The sequence below is a fragment of the Alosa sapidissima genome, chromosome 13 (assembly GCF_018492685.1).
Source record: "Alosa sapidissima isolate fAloSap1 chromosome 13, fAloSap1.pri, whole genome shotgun sequence".
Lineage (NCBI taxonomy): Eukaryota > Metazoa > Chordata > Actinopteri > Clupeiformes > Clupeidae > Alosa > Alosa sapidissima.
Genome location: NC_055969.1, coordinates 950,650 through 973,487, shown reverse-complemented (window position 1 = coordinate 973,487; position 22,838 = coordinate 950,650). Strand labels below are relative to the sequence as shown.

Genomic DNA, 22,838 nt, shown 5'->3' with positions numbered 1-22,838 from the left:
TAGGATTAGGAATGTGAATTTTGGACACACTTTCATGATCCTCTAACCCTTCTGAACATTTCAGATTTTTCAAGTTTTTTTGAAGTTTATTTACCCGTGACAGCCAATAAAATATGGTGATGAAGCCGTAAAACAGGAAGTGAGCCCTTATCTCAGCAAGACTTTGATGTATGAAGTCCAAACTTGGTAAGGGTAGTTGTTAACTGATTGTGATGATGCACTAGGAAATTGGCATCATTTGGTCTCTATAGGGGGCACTACAATACAGGAAATGAGCTCATATCTCAGCAACACTTTGATGTATGAAGTCAATCCAGTTCTGGCGCAGACAAGAGTGGCAGCATGTCGAAGTAGCTCCGTGTCTGTGTTTTTTTCTACGTTTTTTGTTTACTTTTTACTTCGCCACTTTTTGGATTACACACTTTGAGGAGTGTTTTTATTCTATCCTATGGATATGGACCTATTGCAATGCTCCGGTGGCAGCAAACTTGTGTACACAAGGAATCAGCTGATCGCGCTACGACGGAATGCTGGCTGTGTTCACGTCAACATCCCAGAGGAACTGTGGTGCTTTCGGGGTTGCAGAGCGGGAGTTAAAGTGAAGACGAGGCGTCGGGAGAAGAAGTGGAGATATAAGCCCTCAGTTCCATCGATGGTGATGGGAAACGTGAACTCACTGGCTAACAAGACTGACGAACTGGCTGCCCTGGTAAGAAACCAGAAGTTGTACAGGGAATGTAGTTTGTTATGCTTTACGGAGACGTGGCTAACTAGCTACAACCCCACTCCTAACATTGAGCTGCCCGGCTTCAGTTTAGCTCGTTTGGACAGAGACTATAAACTTTCTGGCAAAAAGAAGGGAGGTGGACTGGTGCTGTACATAAACAATAGATGGTGCAGTGTTACAGTATGCTGCAAAGATGTGGAGTTACTAGCGGTTAGTCTCCATCTGTACTACATGCCGAGGGAGTTCTCGCACGCCATTGTTGTCTGTGTTTACGTTCCGCCGCGAGCTCTCCCAGATACAGCGTGTGACGTCATCCACTGAACTTCTGTATGGACATTGTTGTTCCCACCAGAACTGTACGTTGCTTTCCTAACAACAAGCCTTGGATAACCAGTAATGTCAAGACCCTTCTCAATAGACCGGTTTCAGGTCCCTAACAACCATAGTCAAGAATGAACTCGGAGGACAAGCACTAGTTTGTTTACACTGACAGCGCATAGAAAGCAAGCTGGCTGAACTTGATATAAGATGAAGAATAAAAACAAATTGCCGAAATATTTCGGTGTAGCCGAGTCTGGATTGTTTTCATCTAGAGGTGTAGCGGATTTACCTGCAACGGATTTTACAGAAGGTAGGCTAAACATTTGTCCAGTCACTGTAAAGTTAGGTTAGGGTTAGGCTAATGTTAACGTTATGGCTTCGACTGCACAAACAATTAGTTTATATTTAGATAAAAGTGAGAACATTACCTACTCAAAGGCTACATAATGACAGGGGTGGACAATCATTTCCCCCTGAGGTCAGAGGATAATTACTTTGATAAAGTAGCTTATGCTGGCCACACATTGAACGATTGACTGAAATACAATGCACAAAATGCATTGTGCTGGATATTAACTGACAGGAAAGTAGCCTATACGGATTAAGCTAGCCTACCTTATAGTAGGCCTATGCAATAACGTTACTTGCAAGCCCATGTCTTCTTTCTTAAAACAAACAACTACCCTGCATCTTGTCATTTGCTTGAAACGTAGGCTAACGTTAGCCTCTGTTCTCATGAATCATAAGTCTCTTATTAAAATGATATGCTGAGGAATATGATAAAACACTAATGTCACTAATGTTAAATAATGTTATTTAGCCTACATGAAGTTTTTCCTCTTGAGCATGGAAATAACATTCGTGGCATAACTTCGTAGCTTCATAATGTATGATTCATATCCAAATGTCTAGCACCTAGGCCTACCTACTTTATTGGCGTTTTAATTTTTTTAGCTTTGAACGGACACATCACAAAAAAATTAGATGTCTCCTGTACCACACAGGGGAAATTCAGTCTGCTTTTCTCTGCCAAAACGATTTTCAAGCACCTTGCATCTTTCTTTCAATGTATTGCTATATGGCTCTGGGTTTGCTTGTCCTCCGAGTTCATCCTTAACGACGGTTGTTAGGGACCTGAAACCGGTCTATAGGAAAAAGATGGCGTTCAGAGAGGGGGACATGGCAGAGCTGAGGCGCGTACAGGGGGAACTCAAAGTCAAGCTGAAAGAGGCTAAGGAGGACCACAGAAGGAAGGTGGAACAGAAGTTGCAGGAGAACAACATGAAGGAGGTGTGGGATGGTATGAAGACCATCACTGGCCTTTACCCTTAAGAACGTACCGTCACACTGGTGTGACGGCCGTTAACTATCCGTAACAGCGTACCGTCACACTTTTGTGTTTGGAATGTTGCTACATAAGTATTCTAATTGCTGCTTAACAATGGGCTACCACTTGTTGGCTAACATGGGCTGACATTGTACATTCTCAAAGTCAAAGATGGTCTCTCGCAAATCACTTTGCCACTACCATTTTGTTATGTCCACATTTTGCAGATCTAGTTTATATTATGATTGTGTGGTCGGGCTATACATGACAAAATCCACGGAAGTGGCAAGTATTGGGAAGAAGTTTACTTACAGGAGGCTACAAATGTTGCTAGCTTCACTGCCATTTATTGCCATATTTCTGAATGTCAGTCATTACACCAAGCACAATAAAACAAGCAAAATTAGTGATTTTTTAAAATTAAATGATGATGTTATTCAGTGTTTAGTCAAATCTCATGGCCACTGATGAGATGAAAATCAAAATGACCGCGAAATGTACGGAATGCTGGAAACAAACATCGTTCATTCACAAGCTATGTAGCTTTGAGTAACGCACGGCTCAGGAAACATAGTTTGCTACATTCATGACATTAAAACTCGCACAAGAAATGCGCATACATCTTTATCTTGTCCCATTATAATCACAGCTTTATTTGCGCAATAGCAGTGCATCCAACAAGTCCGTCAATTCAAAACATTACATTACATCTCGAAGTTCATTCATTCAGAAAACAATCATAGTATTTACAGACGCTATACAATTTCATCGATAATATTAGTCATGGCACATTTGAAAAGGCGTCAGCTTACTGATGAAGAGATCAGGGTTATTTTTACATCTAATGACGACTCTGATGCGGACATTGAACATCCGTCTGAGGTAAGAGCAGAGATATTCACATGTCCTGTTATCCTCGTGACAATTGTAACACGTTGTCAGCGCGACTTCATTTGCGTAATCAGGTGCATGCATGCAACACATGTGATCACATGATGAAAGCATGTGTGTGTGTGGTACTTTGCAATGTTCACGTGAAATAAAACGGATCAGGCCATGCTAACACTGCATAGATTGTAGGCCACCTAATAATGTCTATAGAATGTCAGTGTAGAACGCTAGTGACGCAGCCCAAAAAAACTCACCCAGTGGAGTACGTTGGTTTAAATAAAACCTACGTTCTTAAGGGTTAAGAAGAGCAGCAGCTCTGTGGAGGGGGACCTGGACAGGGCGAACCAGCTGAACCACTTCTACAACAGGTTTGACTGCGCTGCTCCAGCTCCAATGGCAGTGGTCTGTCCACCACCCCCTGCAGACTCAGACACTGCTCTTGCTTGCTTGCCTGCCCAACCCACACCTCCCCCCTCACTCTCAGTGCAACACTCACCCCCATCATCACAGGCTATCGCACCCATCCACATGGTGAACGGCTTCAGTCAACAGCCATCAGTCTCCAGCCAATGTGACAATGGCTTCAGTCAACAGCCATCAGCCACCCGACAACCCCCTCAGACGCACCCCTCCTCCCCCCCATCATCACTGCTGATCAGGTCAATGGACAGCTAAAGAAACTTCGACCTAGGAAGGCAGCCGGGCCAGACAGACTGTGTCCAAGGCTGCTCAAGGTCTGTGCTGCTGAACTGGGGGAGCAACTGAAGCACATTTTCAACCTGAGTCTCCGTCTCAGACGAGTACCAGCACTGTGGAAGACATCATGTCTCACCCCCATCCCTAAGAAGCCACACCAAAGTGAGCTTAATGATTACAGGCCTGTGGCTCTAACATCACATGTGATGAAGACAATGGAGCGACTGGTCCTGCGCATACTCAGACCCCAGGTACACCATGCGCTAGACCCGCTACAGTTTGCATACCAGGAGAAAGTGGGCGTGGACGACGGCATCACTTATCTCCTACACAGGACACATTCTCACCTAGACAATCCTGAATTACAGATTACCTGACGAGCGGCCACAGTTTGTGAGACTGAAGAACTGTCTCTCTGACAGTGTGATCAGCAGCACCGGAGATACACAGGGAACTGTGCCCTCACCTGTCCTGTTTACCCTCTACACATCTGACTTCTGTTACAACACCGAGTCATGCCACATGCAGAAGTTCTCTGATGATACTGCAATTGTGGGGTGTATCAGGGACGAACAAGAGAAGGAGTACAGGAGCCTGGTGGAGGACTTTGTGCAATGGTGCAAACTCAACCACCTTCAACTCAACACTTCAAAGACCAAGGAGATGGTGGTGAATTTCTGCAGGTCAAAGCCTGCTCTGCTACCAGTCTCCATTGATGGGGTCAATGTGGAGGTGGTAAACACCTACAAGTATCTGGGCTTACAACTGGACAATAAACTGGACTGGTCAGCCAATACTGAAGCACTCTACAAGAAAGGGCAGAGCAGGCTGTACTTGCTGAGGAGGCTGCGGTCCTTCAATGTCTGCAGTAAGCTCCTCAGGATGTTTTACCAGTCTGTTGTTACCATCGTCCTCTTCTATGCTGTGGTATGCTGGGGAGGAAGCACAAAGAAGAAGGATACTGGGTGACTAGATAGGCTGGTAAGGAAAGCTGGCTCTGTCGTGGCAGCCAAACTGGAGTGCATCACTTCAATATCAGACAAAAAGACCCTGAACAAACTGATCAGCATTGTGGACAATGAATGTCATCCACTCCATAGCACTATTGTAAAGCAGAAGAGCCTGATCAGCTGGAGACTTCACTCACTGTCATGCACAACTGATAGACAGAAGTAATTTGTCCCCAGAGCCATTGAACTGTTCAACGCTTCACTTAAGGGTAGAGGAGAGAGAGACTTCTCTGCATAGTCTGTTTACATGCTATATTAGCACATTTGCACAACCCTGGACTGTGGCCGTACTTGATGCTTAATTGACTTAATTGACTATCCCCACCCTTTCAACTGTATATTGAATCTTGCTTGTGTCTGTTGAGGGGCCCACGACCATGGCACCCCTGACGGGGACAACAAGGAAGCGATCATCCTCAGCTGCACTCTGAATTACGGACTTAGTCCCTGCCCTGTCATGCTTGATCATCCTTAAGCATCCTTAAGCACACTATGTTGATATTTGATATTTGATTTAGTTTCTATAGTATATTTAGTATTTTAGTATCATGTTTATCTTCTACTGTTTCTATTGTACAGTGGAGTTTTCTTATATGTATATTACTTTTTCCTACTGTAAGTGTATGTTGTGTGTGATGTCTGTATGCTACTGAGACCTTGAATTTCCCCCTGGGGATCAATAAAGTATCTATCTATCTATCTATCTATCTATCTATCTATCTAGGTACAGGGACTCAGTACTTGATTGTGAGGACATGCAAGGAAAGTGGTCTCATTTGGCCTCTAGGGGTGCTTTAATAAAGAAAGTGAGCTCATATCTCAGCAGCGCCTTGATGTATGAAGTCCAAACTTGGTACAGGGACATGGTAGCTAATTGTGAGAACGCACAAGGACATTGGTGTAATCTGGCCTATAGGGGCATTGTAACAAAGTAAATGAGCTGATATCTCAGCCATTCTTTATCCAAGTTGCTGTGAGTGCTTGCTCATCCCATGGCAATGCCATTCCTGCTAGTGTACTGCTAGCCCCCGACATTACTGCTTGCAGCTATATTTGATATTGTATCGATATTATTGTTTTTACTACTAATGTTGGCTTAATGTAGGCTAACCATTTTTTAAAATACTGTTTACTGTTCATTTTAACTATTGTAATGTTCATATTTTGTAAGCTTTGGACAAAAGGGTCTTCTAAATACCATAACCATGACCATCATTCTAAATAAGGTTGGTATAACTGCTAATGTCTTCTATTCTTTGCTAGCCCAAAGTTCGCTGTGAACCTTGTCCTCTCAGCCATGGGGATGAAGTCAGGATAGGAGAGACTGTCCTTTCCTTTCATATCCACCCAGGGAATGACACCTGTGATGGCTGTGAACCTGGACAGATTATTGCTCATCTCAGTCGACATAGAAAAGAACACAACTCAGGTAATGTGATGCGCTCATTTTCCAGTAGTTTCAATGACATGAATATTCACTCTGTCCATTTACTTCTTTGTTTCATTGATATTTGGATTTAACCCTCTGTAGTCAGGAGCTTTGTTTTGAGTCTCATTTAGATAAACAAACCTAATGGCAACTCATTACACCTGCATGATGCTGCTTTGAGCTCTCCCTCAAACAGGTTCAGCTCGCACCTCCCCTACCCAATTCAAAATGGTGGCTTGTGCAAGAACTGTTCATGCAGACTACAACTTGCGCGATGTAGCCTACACAACTTTGTTTAAAATCGATGCATTCAAGTTGACTTTGCAAAGTTAGTATTATAGCCTATCTATCACGTCTATCGCGTTGTCAATCGCAAACGCAAATTTATTTAAACATTTCTTGACGGAATTACCTGTAGCTTAACTTGTGGAGGTCGGAAAGAAAACACCTGTTTGATAAATGAGCCAGTAGTGGAGAAAGAACTAATCAGTAGCCTAGGGTAGGCTTCTGCAAAAAACAATGTTGTTGGCGATTTAAAGGTGCCATGTGTAAGAATTGAGGTAAAAATATCCAAAAAAAATGAGCTACACGCATCAAAAGAATGAGAAGAAATAAGGGCGATGATGTCATTAAAAAAATGACAAGGTATAGTGCTGCAGAGATATCAACCTGAATTAGCATGCTAAATTACTAGCCACAGCCTGACCGGTGTCATAATACCAGTTTCGATGATTCCTCTTTATATAGTATAATACCAGTTTCGATGATTCCTCTTTATATAGTATAATACCAGTTTCTGCCATGGGAGGCGGTATGCGGGCAACATAACCACCAGCCAAACTGCAATACACGTGTCTCGGTTGTTACTCTAGGGTAGACCAACTCACTTTCTGGAGGTATACTGCCCCCATCTTTTATGGAATGTGGAGTATGAATTGATTTTTTGCCGGACATTACACATGGCACCTTTAAACTATCTAGCGGACGTTTAATAGGCTACAAGCAATAGAGGCTTAGATAACTGTATGGCCCACGTCGAAACTGAATTTGCCCTACTTCCAACTCTTTGACTGCACTGTAGCCAATTGACTGCTTGACAGTAGGTTATTTATATTTTTCTGTAGGCCTACAATAAACAAATTTGTTCGTTCAACTTTATACAGCAGCTCTATGCACTTGGCCAGCCTACAGAATGGGAACATTTTGGACAGGGAATGAGAATGTATGCACGCAGGATCTGTAGGCTATTTGTGGCGGGTTACCAGCAAACAATGTTTACGTAATGCATTAACTCAAGACTTCAAACATTTTATAAACAACATAAACAGAAAGGATGCAGGCATCAAATGTAGAAGAGTCATTTCCAATGGAAGAACAAAATGTTGAACGAAGCCCAAAGCTTTACTGATGTCAAAGCACACACACATATCGGTAAAATAAAACTAAACAAAAGGTAAATTTAGCAAAGGTGACAAAATTAATATAGGTTATTGTTAGGCGTGAAAGTAGGCCTACTAGGCTACTTTTAGCTGACCAGTGTCGAATCTGAAATTGCGAATATTAACAATGTAGCCTAACCCTTTGAATGTTGCACCCTGGTTAGAGACCAACTTAAAAGTAAAGTAACGGTAACAAGTAACAAGATACTTTCCAAAATGACTAACGAGTAAAGTAATTTCATTACAATTTGAAGAAGTAACGAGTAACTAACGCATTACTTTTTTTGAGTAACGACCCCGACACTGTCCACATTTATTAGCCCTCCTCTTGGTGAATTGGCTTAAATAATAAAATAATAATACGTTTATTTTATATAGCGCCTTTCTCAAACCCAAGGTCACTTTACATAGTAGGAAGGCAAGGAAACACAATAACAAACAAACAAAACAATACAACAAAGACAAGTTATCTGTATGGAGCTATGTGTTGGGTGTGGAGGAGAAGTGATCATTAAACAGAAAGGTCTTGAGATGTGCTTTGAAGAAAGGAAGAGAACGGCAGGCACGAAGAGGTTGGGGGAGGGAGTTCCAGAGTTTGGGGGCCAAGGCACTGAAGGACCTGCGACCCAGGGTGGAGAGTCCAAGAGGTTTTGGTCAGAGACACCGTCTGAGTAATGATTAGACAACCAGGTGTTGGGCTTTACACAACATGAGCCCTGCCCCTCGGAGCCTGTTTCAAACCGTTCTCGCCGTGCACTTCACCCCAGCTGCCATTTGACATGCTTTTTGTAGGTCACTTGATTGTTGGGAGGTTGTTTTTAGCAGTCAAATTTAAATTTTCATGAACTTAACCATTAAAGGTGCGACCATTTGTAGGATTGTTACCGAATGTTCTGTAGGCCAAAATCAAAACACTGGTGAACGTTCTCAAGACTACCAGACGCGAGCCTCTTCTGGGTTGCCAGATGTAATGAAGACTTAGCTAACGTTAGTTGACCTGCAGCTGCTTTAACGTTTCTCCAACCATGACCCAGCTACACATTACGGAAACAGTGAAAAACAGTGGATTGTTTGATTATAGCGCTAACTGTTGGGACTGTCGCAGGAGACGTAGTGTAGGCAGCCATCGAAATTAATGCTCATCATGGGGTAATATTGTGGAAACAAACGTTGGGTAGGCTAAATTTATGGTCCATACTGTAGCATACTGGCGTCTGTAGACTCAAAGCGGCAAAAGCCGATGTTCCCCTGCTCACAAGTGCCACCTAGTGGTTGTTTGGGTCATTGCAGCTTCACTGGGGAAATATAAATAAAAGACGCGTGATTCACACGAGAAGCTGTACAATTGATAGTAGTTGTTAATTGCTAATTAATTGTAGTACCCACTGTATTACAATTACCATCACCAATTGAGTATTTCTGACATTCAGGTTTGATTGTGATCAAAGTATGTACTTCTTTCCCCAGGTCATTTAGTAGGAGAGAACAAAGAGATGCAGAGGCAAAGAGAGCTAAAACAGATGAAAGTCAAATATGGTCTCAAGGTCAGTTTCTGTTCTTTGCAGTGGGCATATTCTGTATAAGTATGACATTCACTATCTGTTAATTCCAGGAACATCTGTTTGTGTGTGTTTGTCTTTGTGTCTGTGTCTTGTCTGGTCTTTGCATGTCTCTCAAACCATTGGTCTGAGAGACCACACTTAGCAAGTGTATTGTTAAGGCCACATGAGAGTGCACAGTGTTGAGTTTGAAGTTGTTTGGCTTAGTAATGCAAAAAACAAGGCTTTATCAGGTCTTTCCCCTCTTGCCACTCACTTTCCCCCCTCCCTTCCTCTTAATACCACAGCACATCACTGCACACCTACAGAAAGTGAGTGCAGTGTTGAAGCTGTCTGGATGTTGAAATATGAAGGAAAATGTTAATAGGCAACATGTGTCCAACCTCAATGATGGAGATTGCCTCTGGATGCAGTTTACCTGTAGGCATGAACACATTTATGCAGGTCTTGCCCTCAGCGACATGACACCGGAATGCCGTGTCCAATAGAAACGAGATTAAATAATTTGTTCATTATCAGACACTCAGAACATACAAATCATTGTGTAGTAGAGTGTCACACTATTGAAGACTATTTAGATATTTGCTATTCTGGGAACCTCAGCTGAAGAGACAGAGTGGCAGAGCATGACATCATTTAACTAAGTAAAAAGGCAAGGCTGCACTGTTTGTTCTTGTAATTGTAGGCTAACTGCCTAATTACACCTAACCCCTCACTGCTCCCCGAGCACCGCTGTAGCAAAGCAGGTCACTGCTCCAGGTTAGTGTGTGCTTCACCTCACTGTAAGGGCTTTCAGACATTCGTGTAAGACCGTAGGTTCTGCGGATGTTAAACAGTTGGGCCGTATATCTGAACAACATAAACGGTCATATGGAAGTTCTACTGCTCCCCACCTAGTATTTCCTCCGGACATTATGTAAATGAGCTGTGTCTGAACGAAACAAAGAACATGCGGTTAAGTGGCGGGAGCACTTAAATGCCAGGGTCATGATGGAGTGGCATTGTGCTGTCCAGAAAATCTCTGACCAGGAAAGACGAAAACATCACGGAGCTACTGTCCATGAGGGCAGACAGCGTTGTGATAGAACACATGAAAGGAACGGCAAGAGACACGTTGATGTACAACCGCATCGCAAGGCCAAAGGAATTCAAAAGACCAAATCATCATAAGCAGTAGGTGACGACGAACAACGACGTTGTTGACGACAATAACAGGAGTATTTAATAAATTGTTAGCCAACAAGGTCGGTTTTCTGTTCATTGATAGCCTTCTCATGAACTCACTGTTGAGCCCGATATTTGTTGAGATTTAGAATGAATAATGCCTAGCTAGAGAAAATGAAAATGAAGAAAACCCAACTTTGTTCCACGCTCCTTACGTAAATGCAATAGACACATACAGTATTTGACTAGTTTGCAGGAGCACACAAAAGGCATCTGAATGGCAGATTATCATTTAGACTGCCATTCAACGAAATGCAGGCACACAGTTAGCAGGTGTGTATCCCACAAAAGGCACCTGCCATTGGGACGGGGGAGGTTGCTTTTTTGAAAAATAAACCATGAAAAAACGAACCACTTCACCGTTATGTTAGTATTTTTGTTTGTTGTTTAACCCTTTGCAGACTGTGCCGAACATTCCATTTTTTCATACTCGATGGCCTTATGGCACAAAAAGGCTTATTGTATGATTATGCTACATGACAAAAATACAATATACCCACCACTGTAATCAGGAGAAATAGCCCTTTCAAATGGTATAAAATATATCTAATTTTTCTCCCAATTTCTATTGTAGATAGAGAAAAACATAGAGTGTATGGGAGATTCACAAGTTTGTCCTCTACTCAGTGATAAAAACAGAATCAATGTGTCACCTTTTGTTCAAAAGTTATGATAAATGTATTAGACCTTTGCAGACGGCACAAAACATTGCGTTTTTTCATACTTGATGCCCTTGTGAGACAAAAAGGCTTATTGTGTGGCCATGCTACATGACAGAGATGAGATATACCCACCATTGTAAACTAGCCCTTTAAAATGGCACACATTATAGTTAATACATTTGAGTGTACCACACATTGTTTTTAAACAAAACCTGCAAAATTCAACATCAAAAAACGTGAAAATATCAATTTGTCAAGATGAATCTTTCTTTTCACCTAATGTCTGTTGTAGATATAGTGTGCAAAGGATAGCCAGTGTTGTGTTCTCCTCAGTGAAAAAAACAGAATCAATTTATCACCTTTGGTTCAGAAGTTATGATTAATTTACTCATAACAGTAACAAGTAGAATTTTTAAAGAGTAGAATGTTTTCATTTCCCGGTTTGGCATCTGACCTAAAAATACAGATATAATGGTCATGTAAAAAAATAAGATGTTTTACCATCAAAACAAGCTCAATATGGGATGTCTTACTGTACTCTGAGGAGGCTAAATCAATTGTGGGGAGGACAGATAAAGGCTGAAAGACAGACTAGCTGATTGTAACTGCCTCTCCGTGTGCTTCATTCTACTATGAAAACAAGAATATAGAGACACTGGCACATGTGTTAGGTTTACGAAAGGGGAAATAAATCATTTTATTTAGAAAAGTCTTAAACAATGTGATTAAATAACCAGGAACAACAACTTCAGGTAAATAATATAAACATATGTTTACAAACATGCAGTAACTAATAGAACTACAAGAATGACAAGACAACAGTATAACAAAGATCAACAAATCTTACATGGTGAACAAAACATCAATTCATACTAACATTCACACACATATATATAAACAATTAAAACGTTAGAAGAAATTCAATACATTTAACAACCATGCAGCATATAATTCGATACAATATATAATTATCGATATCATTTGCCCTACATATAAGGTGATACACTAACGCCACATTCACACCAGATCCGTGGTGTGTGCATTGTCACAGCTGTGGCGTGGTTGTGTGTGTGTGTGTGTGTGTGTGTGTCCATCTAAGCTTAGCAGACGATGGGGTGTAAATGCTATTGGAGTTGGTGTCTCTGTCTGTGTTGGAAGGATAGGCAAAGTGTATGCTTTCTACCTGACATGGGACTTGACCAAACTCAAAATAAAGAAATTGTCAGATAAGAAATATAGAAATTGAATTACAAATCTAACCAAACTATTATCACTATAATCCCTCTCATTATTGTTATAAGCAACACTTATCACAACCAGAAATGTGATAATAATAATAATAATAATAATAATAATGCATTTTATTTATGGGCGCCTTTCTGAACACTCAAGGTCACCTTACAAAATCAACAATAAAACATTCAATCCATTAAACAAGCAATCAGAGAAAACAAGCAATAAAATAACAAGATAATACTATTAATAAAAAAAAAAGAGCGAAAGAAAGAAAGAAAGAAAGAAAGAAAGAAAGAAAAAATTAAAGAGAGTAGGCCTGTCTGAAAAGATGAGTTTTTAGGTGAGATTTGAAAGTGGTTATGGACGTGGAGTGTTGAATGTAGTGGGGCAAAGAGTTCCAGAGGTGGGGGGCTGAGTGACTGAAAGCTCTAGACCCCATGGTAACCAGACGAGCAGGTGGGAGGATGAGCTGGATGGAGGAAGAAGATCTGAGAGAACGGATGGGTGTCTTGATATGGAGGAGCTCAGTAAGATACTGAGGAGCAAGATTGTTAATAGCTTGTAAATTATGCGGTATTTGAAGGGGAGCCAATGAAGTTGCTGCAGGACAGGTGTTATGTGACTGATGGAGGGGGTTCTGGTAATGATGCGGGCAGCAGAGTTTTGGACCAGTTGTAGTTTATGGATAGATTTGTCAGGTAAACCATAGAGGAGAGAGTTACAGTAGTCTAGGCGGGAGGTGACCAGGGTGTGAACCAGAATTTCAGCATTGTTGGGGGAAAGAGATGGGCGCAAGCGAGAGATCTTCCGTAAATGGAAATATGCTGACCGAGTGATGTTATTGATGTGGGGACTGGAATGACAAAGTGCTATCTAGGATGACACCCAGACTTTTAACCTGGGGGGAGGGGGACACAGATGAATTGTCGATGGAGATGGAAAAGTCATTTATTTTAGAGAGGATGGATTTGGTGCCAATAAGGAGGAGTTCAGTTTTGTCACTGTTGAGCTTGAGAAAGTTTAGGGAAAACCAGGATCTAATTTCCTGAAGACAGTTGGATAGAGAGATGGGAGGGAGGGATGTAGTGGGTTTAGTGGATAGGTAGAGCTGGGTGTCATCTGCATAGCAATGGAACTGAATGTTATGTTTACGGAAAATATGGCCAAGAGGGAGAAGGTAGATAATGAACAGAAGGGGTCCAAGGACAGAACCTTGGGGAACACCAGAGGAGAGGGGGGAAGAGTGGGATCTGAAAGTTTTGAATTGGACAAACTGAGTACGGCCAGAAAGATATGATTTAAACCAGTGCAGGGGTGTATCAGATAATCCAAGGGAGGCTAGTCGGTCAATGAGAATGGTGTGGGAAATGGTGTCAAAAGCCGCACTCAGGTCCAGGAGGATGAGAATAGTTAAGAGTCCAGAGTCCGCAGCCGTGAGGAGGTCATTGGTTATCTTAACAAGAGCTGTTTCAGTGCTATGGAGGGGACGGAAACCTGATTGGAACTGTTCATAAAGACTATTGTGGGAGAGGTGGTCATGAATCTGAGAAGCAACTGTTTTTTCCAGGATTTTTGAAAGGAAGGGGAGGTTGGAAATTGGGCGGAGATTGTTGAAGTTGCTGGGGTCAGCTCCAGGTTTCTTGAGAATGGGGGTTATTGCAGCTGATTTGAGGGGTGACGGAACAATACCAGAGATAAGAGAGGAATGGGTAATAGCAGTCAGGGGTCAGGGAGTGAATGCAAGCTTTAACCAGTGTAGTTGGGAGAGGATCAAGTTGGCAGGTTGATGGTTTAGATTTGCAGAAAAGGTTGGTTATTTCAGCAGCAGAGGGGAGGGTAAAATCAGAGAAAGGATGACCAGAAGATATTTGAAAGTCAGAGGATGGTTTGAGGTTTGAGATCTGGGGGGCTAACTGTTGATGGATACGGTCAATTTTAGTATTGAAAAATGTCATAAAGGAATTACAGGAGTCAGTGGAGTAAAAATGAGGTGGGAGAGAATCAGGTGGGCGTAGTGTTTTATGAACCAGTGAGAAAAGTGCTTGAGAGTTGCCAGAGCCTGATCTGATTAGATCTGTATAATAGTTGGACTTTGCAGTGGAAAGAGAGTCTTTATAGGAAAGTAAATGGGTATAAAACATTTGTTTGTGGATGATGAGACCAGTTTTTCTATAGAGGCGTTCCAGTTGACGATGTTCAGAAGTAAACCAGGGTGCAGATTTGGAGAAGGAAACAGTCCGAGTTTTTAATGGGGCCAGGGTATCGAGGAGATGGTGTAGGCCACAATCGTAGTGACCTGAGCAGTTCATCAGGGGTGGATGTGAAGTCGATGTTGGGAAGATTGGCAATACCAGAGTCTAGAGCTGCTGGGTCAATGGACTTAATGTTGCGGAAAGAGATTGTACGTGACAGTTTTGTTTTGAACAATGTCACCTTAGTATTAAATGAGATAAGTTTATGGTCGGAGATGGGAAGGTCAAATGCAGTACAGTTAGAAGGAGTGACACCAGAGCAGCAGAGTAGATCCAGGGTATGGCCTTTTGAATGGGTGGGGAAATGAATAAACTGCTGCAAGTCAAAACTATCAAGGCATGATGGACGCACACACACACACAAACATGCTTACCCAGCTGAGGATGATGGGAGATTATCTCCTCCTGTAGCACATCATTGTCATCTTCTTCATCCAGAAGCTACCCATCCATGTCCCATGTCCATGCCACCGTGGTCCTTGGGGTCATATTTGCCATCAGCAGTCGGCTGCTTTCACCCCAGTTGCACATACTTCTCTCCCTCCATCTAAAATAACAAAAAATTCACAGGTCTGATAGTGAATAGGTTGTTTAGTTTTATTTTACATTACTTCCACATAATCTTAATCTAACACAGTCTTCACGTCGGTAACGTAACGTTGTCATTCATGTCATATGTTTCTATCTAAGTATTAGTAAGCTAAGCAACTTGGCTACAAACAACTGTAAATTGTGCTGTACATATTACGAAGGAATGAAAGGTTTATTTGACAATAAAATACCGATTAGGTGTACTTGACATAAAGTTGACAGTCATGAAGCACGGGAGTGAACTTTATCGTGACTACGCGTCAAGGACATGTTGCAGCCTCTCCTACGACGGAGTATTAGGGCCACACATGAAGAAAAAACATTTTTTGCCATGGCGAGATTAAACTCGACATGTTGACTTTAAAGTCAGCATGTCAACATTAAACTCGACATTTCGAGAATAAAGTTGAAATGTAATGTCGACTTTAATCTCGACGTGTCGACATGCTGACATTAAACTTGCAATAGGCCCTACTGTTTAAACATAGCCTACACAGTTTAAGCTATGTAGCCTACACTAATACACAATATGTTACATGAAAAATGGGCTTCAAATAGGTGTTATTTCAGATAGATTGCTAGATTGCAGATATTCAGATAGATTGCGTCTTGTCTGTTAACTACTCATTGCCGTCATCATGAAGTGCTGTCTCGCGGTTATGGAAATACCATGCACTATGCCGTTTAGGCTAAATAGCTAGAAAAATATATATATCCAATGATATAATGTTTCTATACAAAATGTTATTTCACTCTGTTTTACGTGGGTAAGGCCACTGCACATCCAAATAACTGCCCTTCATGACCCACAGGCCATCACTCTCCATAGGATAACATGGCAAAACTAATTTTTCTAAAACTGCTTTTCCATGTCTCACCTGGAATACGTAGGCTATAGGAGGCTAGAAACACAGGTATAGCCTAAGCATATATACTATTTTGATCCCGGGAGAGAATATGTGCGCATGCACTTTATTTATGCACTAGGCTACACTGCAAAAAATGAATTCTAACCAAGTGTTATTGATCTTATATTAAGATTAAAAAATCTATTTGGTATTGTTTTTAGTATGAAAAGACTTACCTAGCACTCTCTCAAAAGATCATTTTGACTTAATTTAAGAAGACTTTAACTTATTTTAAGGAGTCTTATCAAGACAAATTTGCTCAATGCACTGGCAGACAAATTTGCTTAACGCACTGGCAGACAAATTTGCTTGTTCTCAAGATGAGATGTCTTAAAATAAGTCAATTCTTTTTTAAATTAAGTCAAATGATTTCACAAGAAAGCGCTAAGTAAGTCTCTTTATACTGAAAACAATACCAACTAGTTTTTTTATCTTGATATAAGATTAATGACACTTGGTTAGATTTTGTTAGATAAGCAGTTTTTGCAGTGTATGTGTGCATATGTGTGCATGTAGGCTAGTAGCCTACATGGGGTGGTCGGGAGGACAGCTTCATTCGTCCCTCCATAGACATTCAGCAATAGGCGGTTTTGCATCCATTACAAACAAGCAACGTGAAAGTCTAGGATTGGGGAGAGCGCCTAGTATGCAGTTGAACCTTTAGATGAAAAACAAGACTTTAATAATGGGCCTACAATAAATAAATAAACCGCTAATGACGTTTAGGCTACTTTTGACCATCGCATTTATCGCCTGTAGCTCCGTGATAGGCTACTTTGCTGTTAGGTCCTATTTGGCTGAGCAACGTAGGTTAATATGTTCTATGTTTTGTCCACATGATATGTCAAGTCAAGTCAAGTCAACTTTATTTCTATAGCACATTTAAAAACAACTGAGTTGAACCAAAGTGCTTACAAACAAACATAAAACAATGACAATGGTACAACAACAATATAACATGGGGGAAAAATAAATAAATAATTGAAATAATACACAAATTGGTCAAAAATAAAATAAAGAATAAAGAGTGTGTGTGGGGGGGGGGGGGTATTAAGGTAGATTAAAAGCTTGGGACGTATGGAAAAGAAGGTCGGCTTAAATAGGCCTACCCTGCGGCGGCAGTGGGTGAGTTAATTGCTGTCAATCATCCCGAAGGCTCCACCCGAACTTTGTTTATAAAACATCATTTAAAATTTAAAGAGGAGTCAAAGAAAAGATATAGTCCTATGTCTAATCATTGTTGCACTCGAACACTCTGAATCATTGTTGCACTAGTTGCATTGTTTCATTCGTCCTCCCTTTCAATCGTCTCGAGCGGTCGTTCTCTCTCCAAACTAACTTTATTCTCAAAATGTTGAGTTTAACCCTTTCGTGCCCGTGCCGAACATTCCATTTTTGGTGCTGGATGACCTCCTTACACAAAAAACCTTATTTCTTGAGTATAATACATACCATCAATGGGATATACATACCATTGTAATCAGAAGGGTCAGTTCTATCAAATGATGTAAAATACATATGGTAATGTTGATATAGTAATGAACAGTCTTTGAAAATCCTCTCCAAATGTATACCGAAATTCATTAAAATTGAATTTCATTCGCATAAAAATGAATTTTCATCATATTTCTATACGAAATAGAGAAAAATATAGAGTGTATGACATGTTCAGCAAGTTGTGGGCTATTTAACAAAAAAAGACTGAATTGGAATATCATTAACCTTTCAAAAGTTATGATAAATTAAGTGATAAGTGTAAAAAAATGCCGGAAACGGGATTTAGAATGTTGACAGAATTCACATTCTCTTTCTCACCAAAAACATAAATGTATGCATAAAAACTAATAATGAAGTCAGACACAATGGTTTAGATTTATTTGGTCCATAAGAATAAACCATTTATTTGTATATAAGCAAATGCTACAGTCAACAATAATGATATATAAAAGAAAAACATGTACCTTACCAGTAATACAGGAAGTAAGTATACTGTATATTATAAGATCAATTCTGAATAGAGACATAGAATACATTTGATTCAACAGATACAACTTCCTTATATAAATTAGTGTAATATGAAAATGATATACATCTATAAAATGTATTATTTATGAAAAGCTAGGAATACAATCAACTTCAACATCACTCAAAAATCAATGTGTCTAAACATTTGAAAGTGGATTACATAGAACAAGCCTGTTGAGAATAAACACATACACACACAAACTCACACACACGCGCACACACACACACACACACACAGAGGAGGATAGGAAAAGGTGGGGTGGGGAACCTGAAGGTTAAACACAGAAGACCTATGACTCATAACGAAACGCATCCCCTTCTGTAGAATGCCAAATCTGACAGCAATTTTGTTTACCAAAAAAGCAGTCACCTACCGCTAAACTCCAGGTCATACAAGCTACTTTAGTGTTATTATGTATTGTTTTTATAACAAAGCCAACCATTTTTCTTTGGCTCCTGCTGTACAGGAATATGTACTTGATGAAAAGATGACAGAGTAGTAGTTGGAGCAGCTGAAGGCGAGGCTGAAATTTTGACGGAAATGCCTGCCAGCTGTTGTGATAGATTTTTGCCAAAGTCTTTCTGGCTGTAGCTACCAAACCTAGGTTCAACACCAGATTCTGCATTGCCAAACTTGAAATAATAAGAAACTACTGAAACAGCAATGTCAATGGAGAAAAAGTGTACACAATATGTATTTCTCATTTGGTCAACGCTCCCTGATCCCTTCAGAGACTTGGTTCCCCAGTAGGAATGGATATTAGGGAGGGAAGTGAAGTCCCATGTCAATGATCAATCCCAGAAAACTGTGAAACTCTTCTGGGGTCTCTTCGTCCCATGCCCCTGCACTGTGTGTTTGCATACGACGGCCTACTAAGCACAACTTCCCACCCGTTCCGGTTGGTAAAACCACATATGCCTGGGACAACATAAAAATCAACATAACAAGTCTATTTCACAGTGTTTTAGTGGCAGTCTACACCACCCTACGCACGCCACCTAAATCTATACCTTCTTCCTCCATCCTCACATGGTCTTCAACATTGTGAGCGCAAGCTCATCAGCAGTCAGCTACCTCTTCAGGCCTGCAAGGAGGTCTGTGTAGGTCTTGTCATCCTCCATCTGAAACAACAGTAAAATCATACAAATGTAATACATTTATTAATTTAAAAAATAAAATCACAAAACTACAGATATGTGCGTGTGTGCACATACATACACAAGAAGAGGTAACCTAAACTATTGAAGCATTTTGAGTAACTCAAAAATATTTAGAAGTATGAAAAGTCATTTTATTACACATAGGTTTAGCTACCCTAAATCTGATTGCCTGGCTGGCATTAATATAAAGACAGATTACATTTCACCTAGTAACTAACTGCTTAAATGCAATAATGACATTTCTGGCATAATATGTGATTTCACATCATGTTTTCTATAAAACTACATATTGAGAAGAGTAGAATATCAAGTCATGCCATCTTGTTGAGACAAGCACGTCTGATGTTTGTCATTTAGAAGTTAGCAAGGTAAAACAGTTCACTACAAACTGCCTAGCGAGGTAACAACCCGAGGAGAGGCAATACGTTAATTAGCACTACATTTCTGACAGAATCCGTGATTTCACATCTTGTTTTCTACAACTACATATTGAGAGGAGTAAAAATATGCTCAACTTATTTCATGTAAGAGAACTCAACTTAGAAACGCGGCGCCCATTGATTTATTCAGCTTTGGTATGCTATACTGACTTGCCAATATAATGCTTACCTAACTAGCAAATTGGTACTAGAAAACAAACTTACTTACAGGTTATATACTAACAGGTTTTTAAATGAAATTGTCAAATGAAAATAACTGATATCAAAAGCAAACGAGAATACTGCAAGCAGTTCAGAGTAATGCAGCTAGCTAAAGTTACATGACGATGCACTTAGCCCCCGCTATGACATAATGTTGACGCTGATGAGAAAGCATATTACTGTCAAATAACATGATTTTATGACTACAAATTAAGATTAACCATAACTACAACCGATGTAAAAACATATATTACCTCAGTTTATCCAGCTGTGTGGTTTCCAGTCGAGGTAAACTCCAACGAAGTGCAGGTGACATCTGGCGGTCCATGTTAAAATGTACGACTGAAGTGAAAAGTTTTTTTCACGACTCATCTTCAAGTATCCAAAACATTTCGCGCCATTAACCCCTTAACCAATCATATCAAATTGAAGCTTATGTTGTCAGCATTACAGGGAAGATTTCAGAAATAAAATCAGTCATTGGACAGCTGAGATATTAGATGATTGGTCATCGTTAAAATTTTAACGAAATTAGAACGGTCGGGCTTGTAAGGGTTAATGTCGACACGTTGAGATTAAAGTCGACATGATATTTCAACTTTATTCTCGAAATGTTGAGTTTAATGTCGACATGGCGACATTAAAGTCGATACGTCGAGATTTAAGTCGATCTTATATTTCAATTTTTTTCTCGAAAAGTCGAGTTTAATGTTGACATGGCGACTTTAAAATCGACATGTCGAGTTTAATCTCGTCATGGCAAAAAAAAAATTTCCTTCATCTGTGGCCCTAATACTCCATCGTACTCTCCTGATGCTAACGTTACCTAACTTAGCTAGTTTTCTATCAGATGACAAGCAAGCAACATCGTTCAAAATAGAACAAATCGTTAAAGTGTCAGTCTTAGTAGGTCTGTAATCTTGGTTGACATATAGTAACCCCCCAAAAATGACTGAAAATGATGAGTTTACTAAAGATTACGGTGTGCTAAAATACCAGCTGTCATCAGCTGAAGTGAACACACACACGCATTATGTTACGGCCATGCATACAAGGTGTAATTACCAGCAAAAATAACTTTTAAAAACGATTTTGAAATAATAACATGGATAACAAGTAATAATATCATAAAAGGACTGGTTTTTACCTCAGATGATCCAGTAGTTTATCCTTTAGACGATGTCAAGATCAACGATGCATAGTGCTTCCTGCTGTTTTTCCTCTAGTGGAGGGAGACGTCAACTCTTGATTTTTCCTTCACGTAGTAAAAGAAATTCGCGCCACAAATCCCTTAACCAATCATATCGCCAGAAAGCCTATGATGTGACGTTTTTGAGGAAGTTTTCATTAATAAAATTGGTTGGGGTATGGCGGAGTTATTAGACTGAACGTCATCGGTACTGGGGTACCGAAATTAGAATGGGCCGTCTGCAAAGGGTTAAAAAAAATGTTGTATATTATGGCCTTGAAGTCTTGAGTTACAAGTTCTACAAGTTCATGCATGCTCTCTCCAACGCAAACCAGATTTGGGTTCCATAGCCAAGTAATTCTGCTACATAACGTTGAAAACAGATAAATGCCCCCCTCACTCGACAACCACACGGAGATTCTCTAATGTGTTTGTATGTCGTTCACACATAGGTCAGTATAAGGTCCACAGGTTAGCATCATATCTGAATCACCCGAAGGGTCGGACGTCCGTTTGACAAACCTCCGCATATACTCCAGAGGTTATGTCTGAAAGCCCTTTGTGTGTTCACTGTGTGCTCTGTGTGTTCACTAATTCACGGATGGGATAAATGCATAGACCAAATTCCTTGTATACGGAAGTATACTTGGCCGAGAAACCACATTTACATTTAATTGTAAAGTCATTTCTAGTGATGCACCGATATTGAAATTCTGGGCTGATACCGATATTTAAAATTTCACAGATATTTTTTTGATACACCTTTGTTGGTATTAAAATTACATTTCAATTTTTTTCAACAAGAAAATTAGAAGAGAGAGTAGGGCTTAAAATATTTTTTTTCAAAATGGAGGGAATTCCCCCCTAAGGTTCTTCATGTATGCATGGGGATGCAGGATGGGATCCATGTATTGTAAAACAAAGGTGTGATATGGTGCGATTGTGGAACCGTCTTCTCAGTCTGCCAGAGGAAAGGCTAACTAGGAAATGTTTTAATTGGGATAGAGCAAAGCATCACCCCTGGTCTGGAGAGGTTTCAATAATACAGTCTGCGTCTGACTTGCATATAATGTACCAAAATAATTTGCAATGTAATATAAATGTTGACAAAGATTGTCAAGTAAATATGAAGATCAATGGAAACAGGATATATGGAAGAAGCCAAAACTTTTTGTTTATGTTCAGTTTAAGAATGATTGTTACAGAACCAGATATTTTCCTTAATCTAAATTAAGGCAAACTAGTGCTCAATTGAGAACTAGTACCTTACCTCTGGCAGTGGAAGTGGGTCGATTTAAAGGTACACCTTAACACTTACGTTTGTGTGAATTCTGAGATCTTCAGGTTGTGGAAGATGAATTTCACGTTTTTTATTGTCCTTTATAGACCCTTTCAACAATAAAAACAAAAACAATGTTTGAACGTTCTATTTGGGCCCCAATCTACTTCCTCTGCATTAAGATAACATATGGAATGTTAAAATGGAAGCCTTGTGGGGCCAACTATGATGCTGATAATGGAACTGTCTTGAAAGGGTCCATACTGCGACT

The 22,838-nt window shown here is 40.3% G+C and overlaps 1 protein-coding gene and 1 long non-coding RNA gene across 2 annotated transcripts in view; one reads left to right on the top strand and one right to left on the bottom strand.

The window, feature by feature from the left end:
* The window catches only part of aggf1 (angiogenic factor with G patch and FHA domains 1), a 136,851-nt gene that overhangs the window by 71,086 nt on the left and 42,927 nt on the right, over positions 1–22,838 (top strand). Inside the window, exons 11-12 of the mRNA XM_042058545.1 lie at positions 6,236–6,401; positions 9,308–9,384. Of these exons, the coding sequence (XP_041914479.1) occupies positions 6,236–6,401; positions 9,308–9,384 (243 nt within the window). The remainder of the gene's footprint in view (positions 1–6,235; positions 6,402–9,307; positions 9,385–22,838) is intronic.
* LOC121679657 lies at positions 4,717–21,440 on the bottom strand. The gene is made up of 4 exons (XR_006021375.1): positions 21,247–21,440; positions 15,148–15,320; positions 8,102–8,107; positions 4,717–4,727 (listed from the first exon to the last, which is right to left on the bottom strand). It is a non-coding gene; the product is annotated as an uncharacterized LOC121679657 (long non-coding RNA).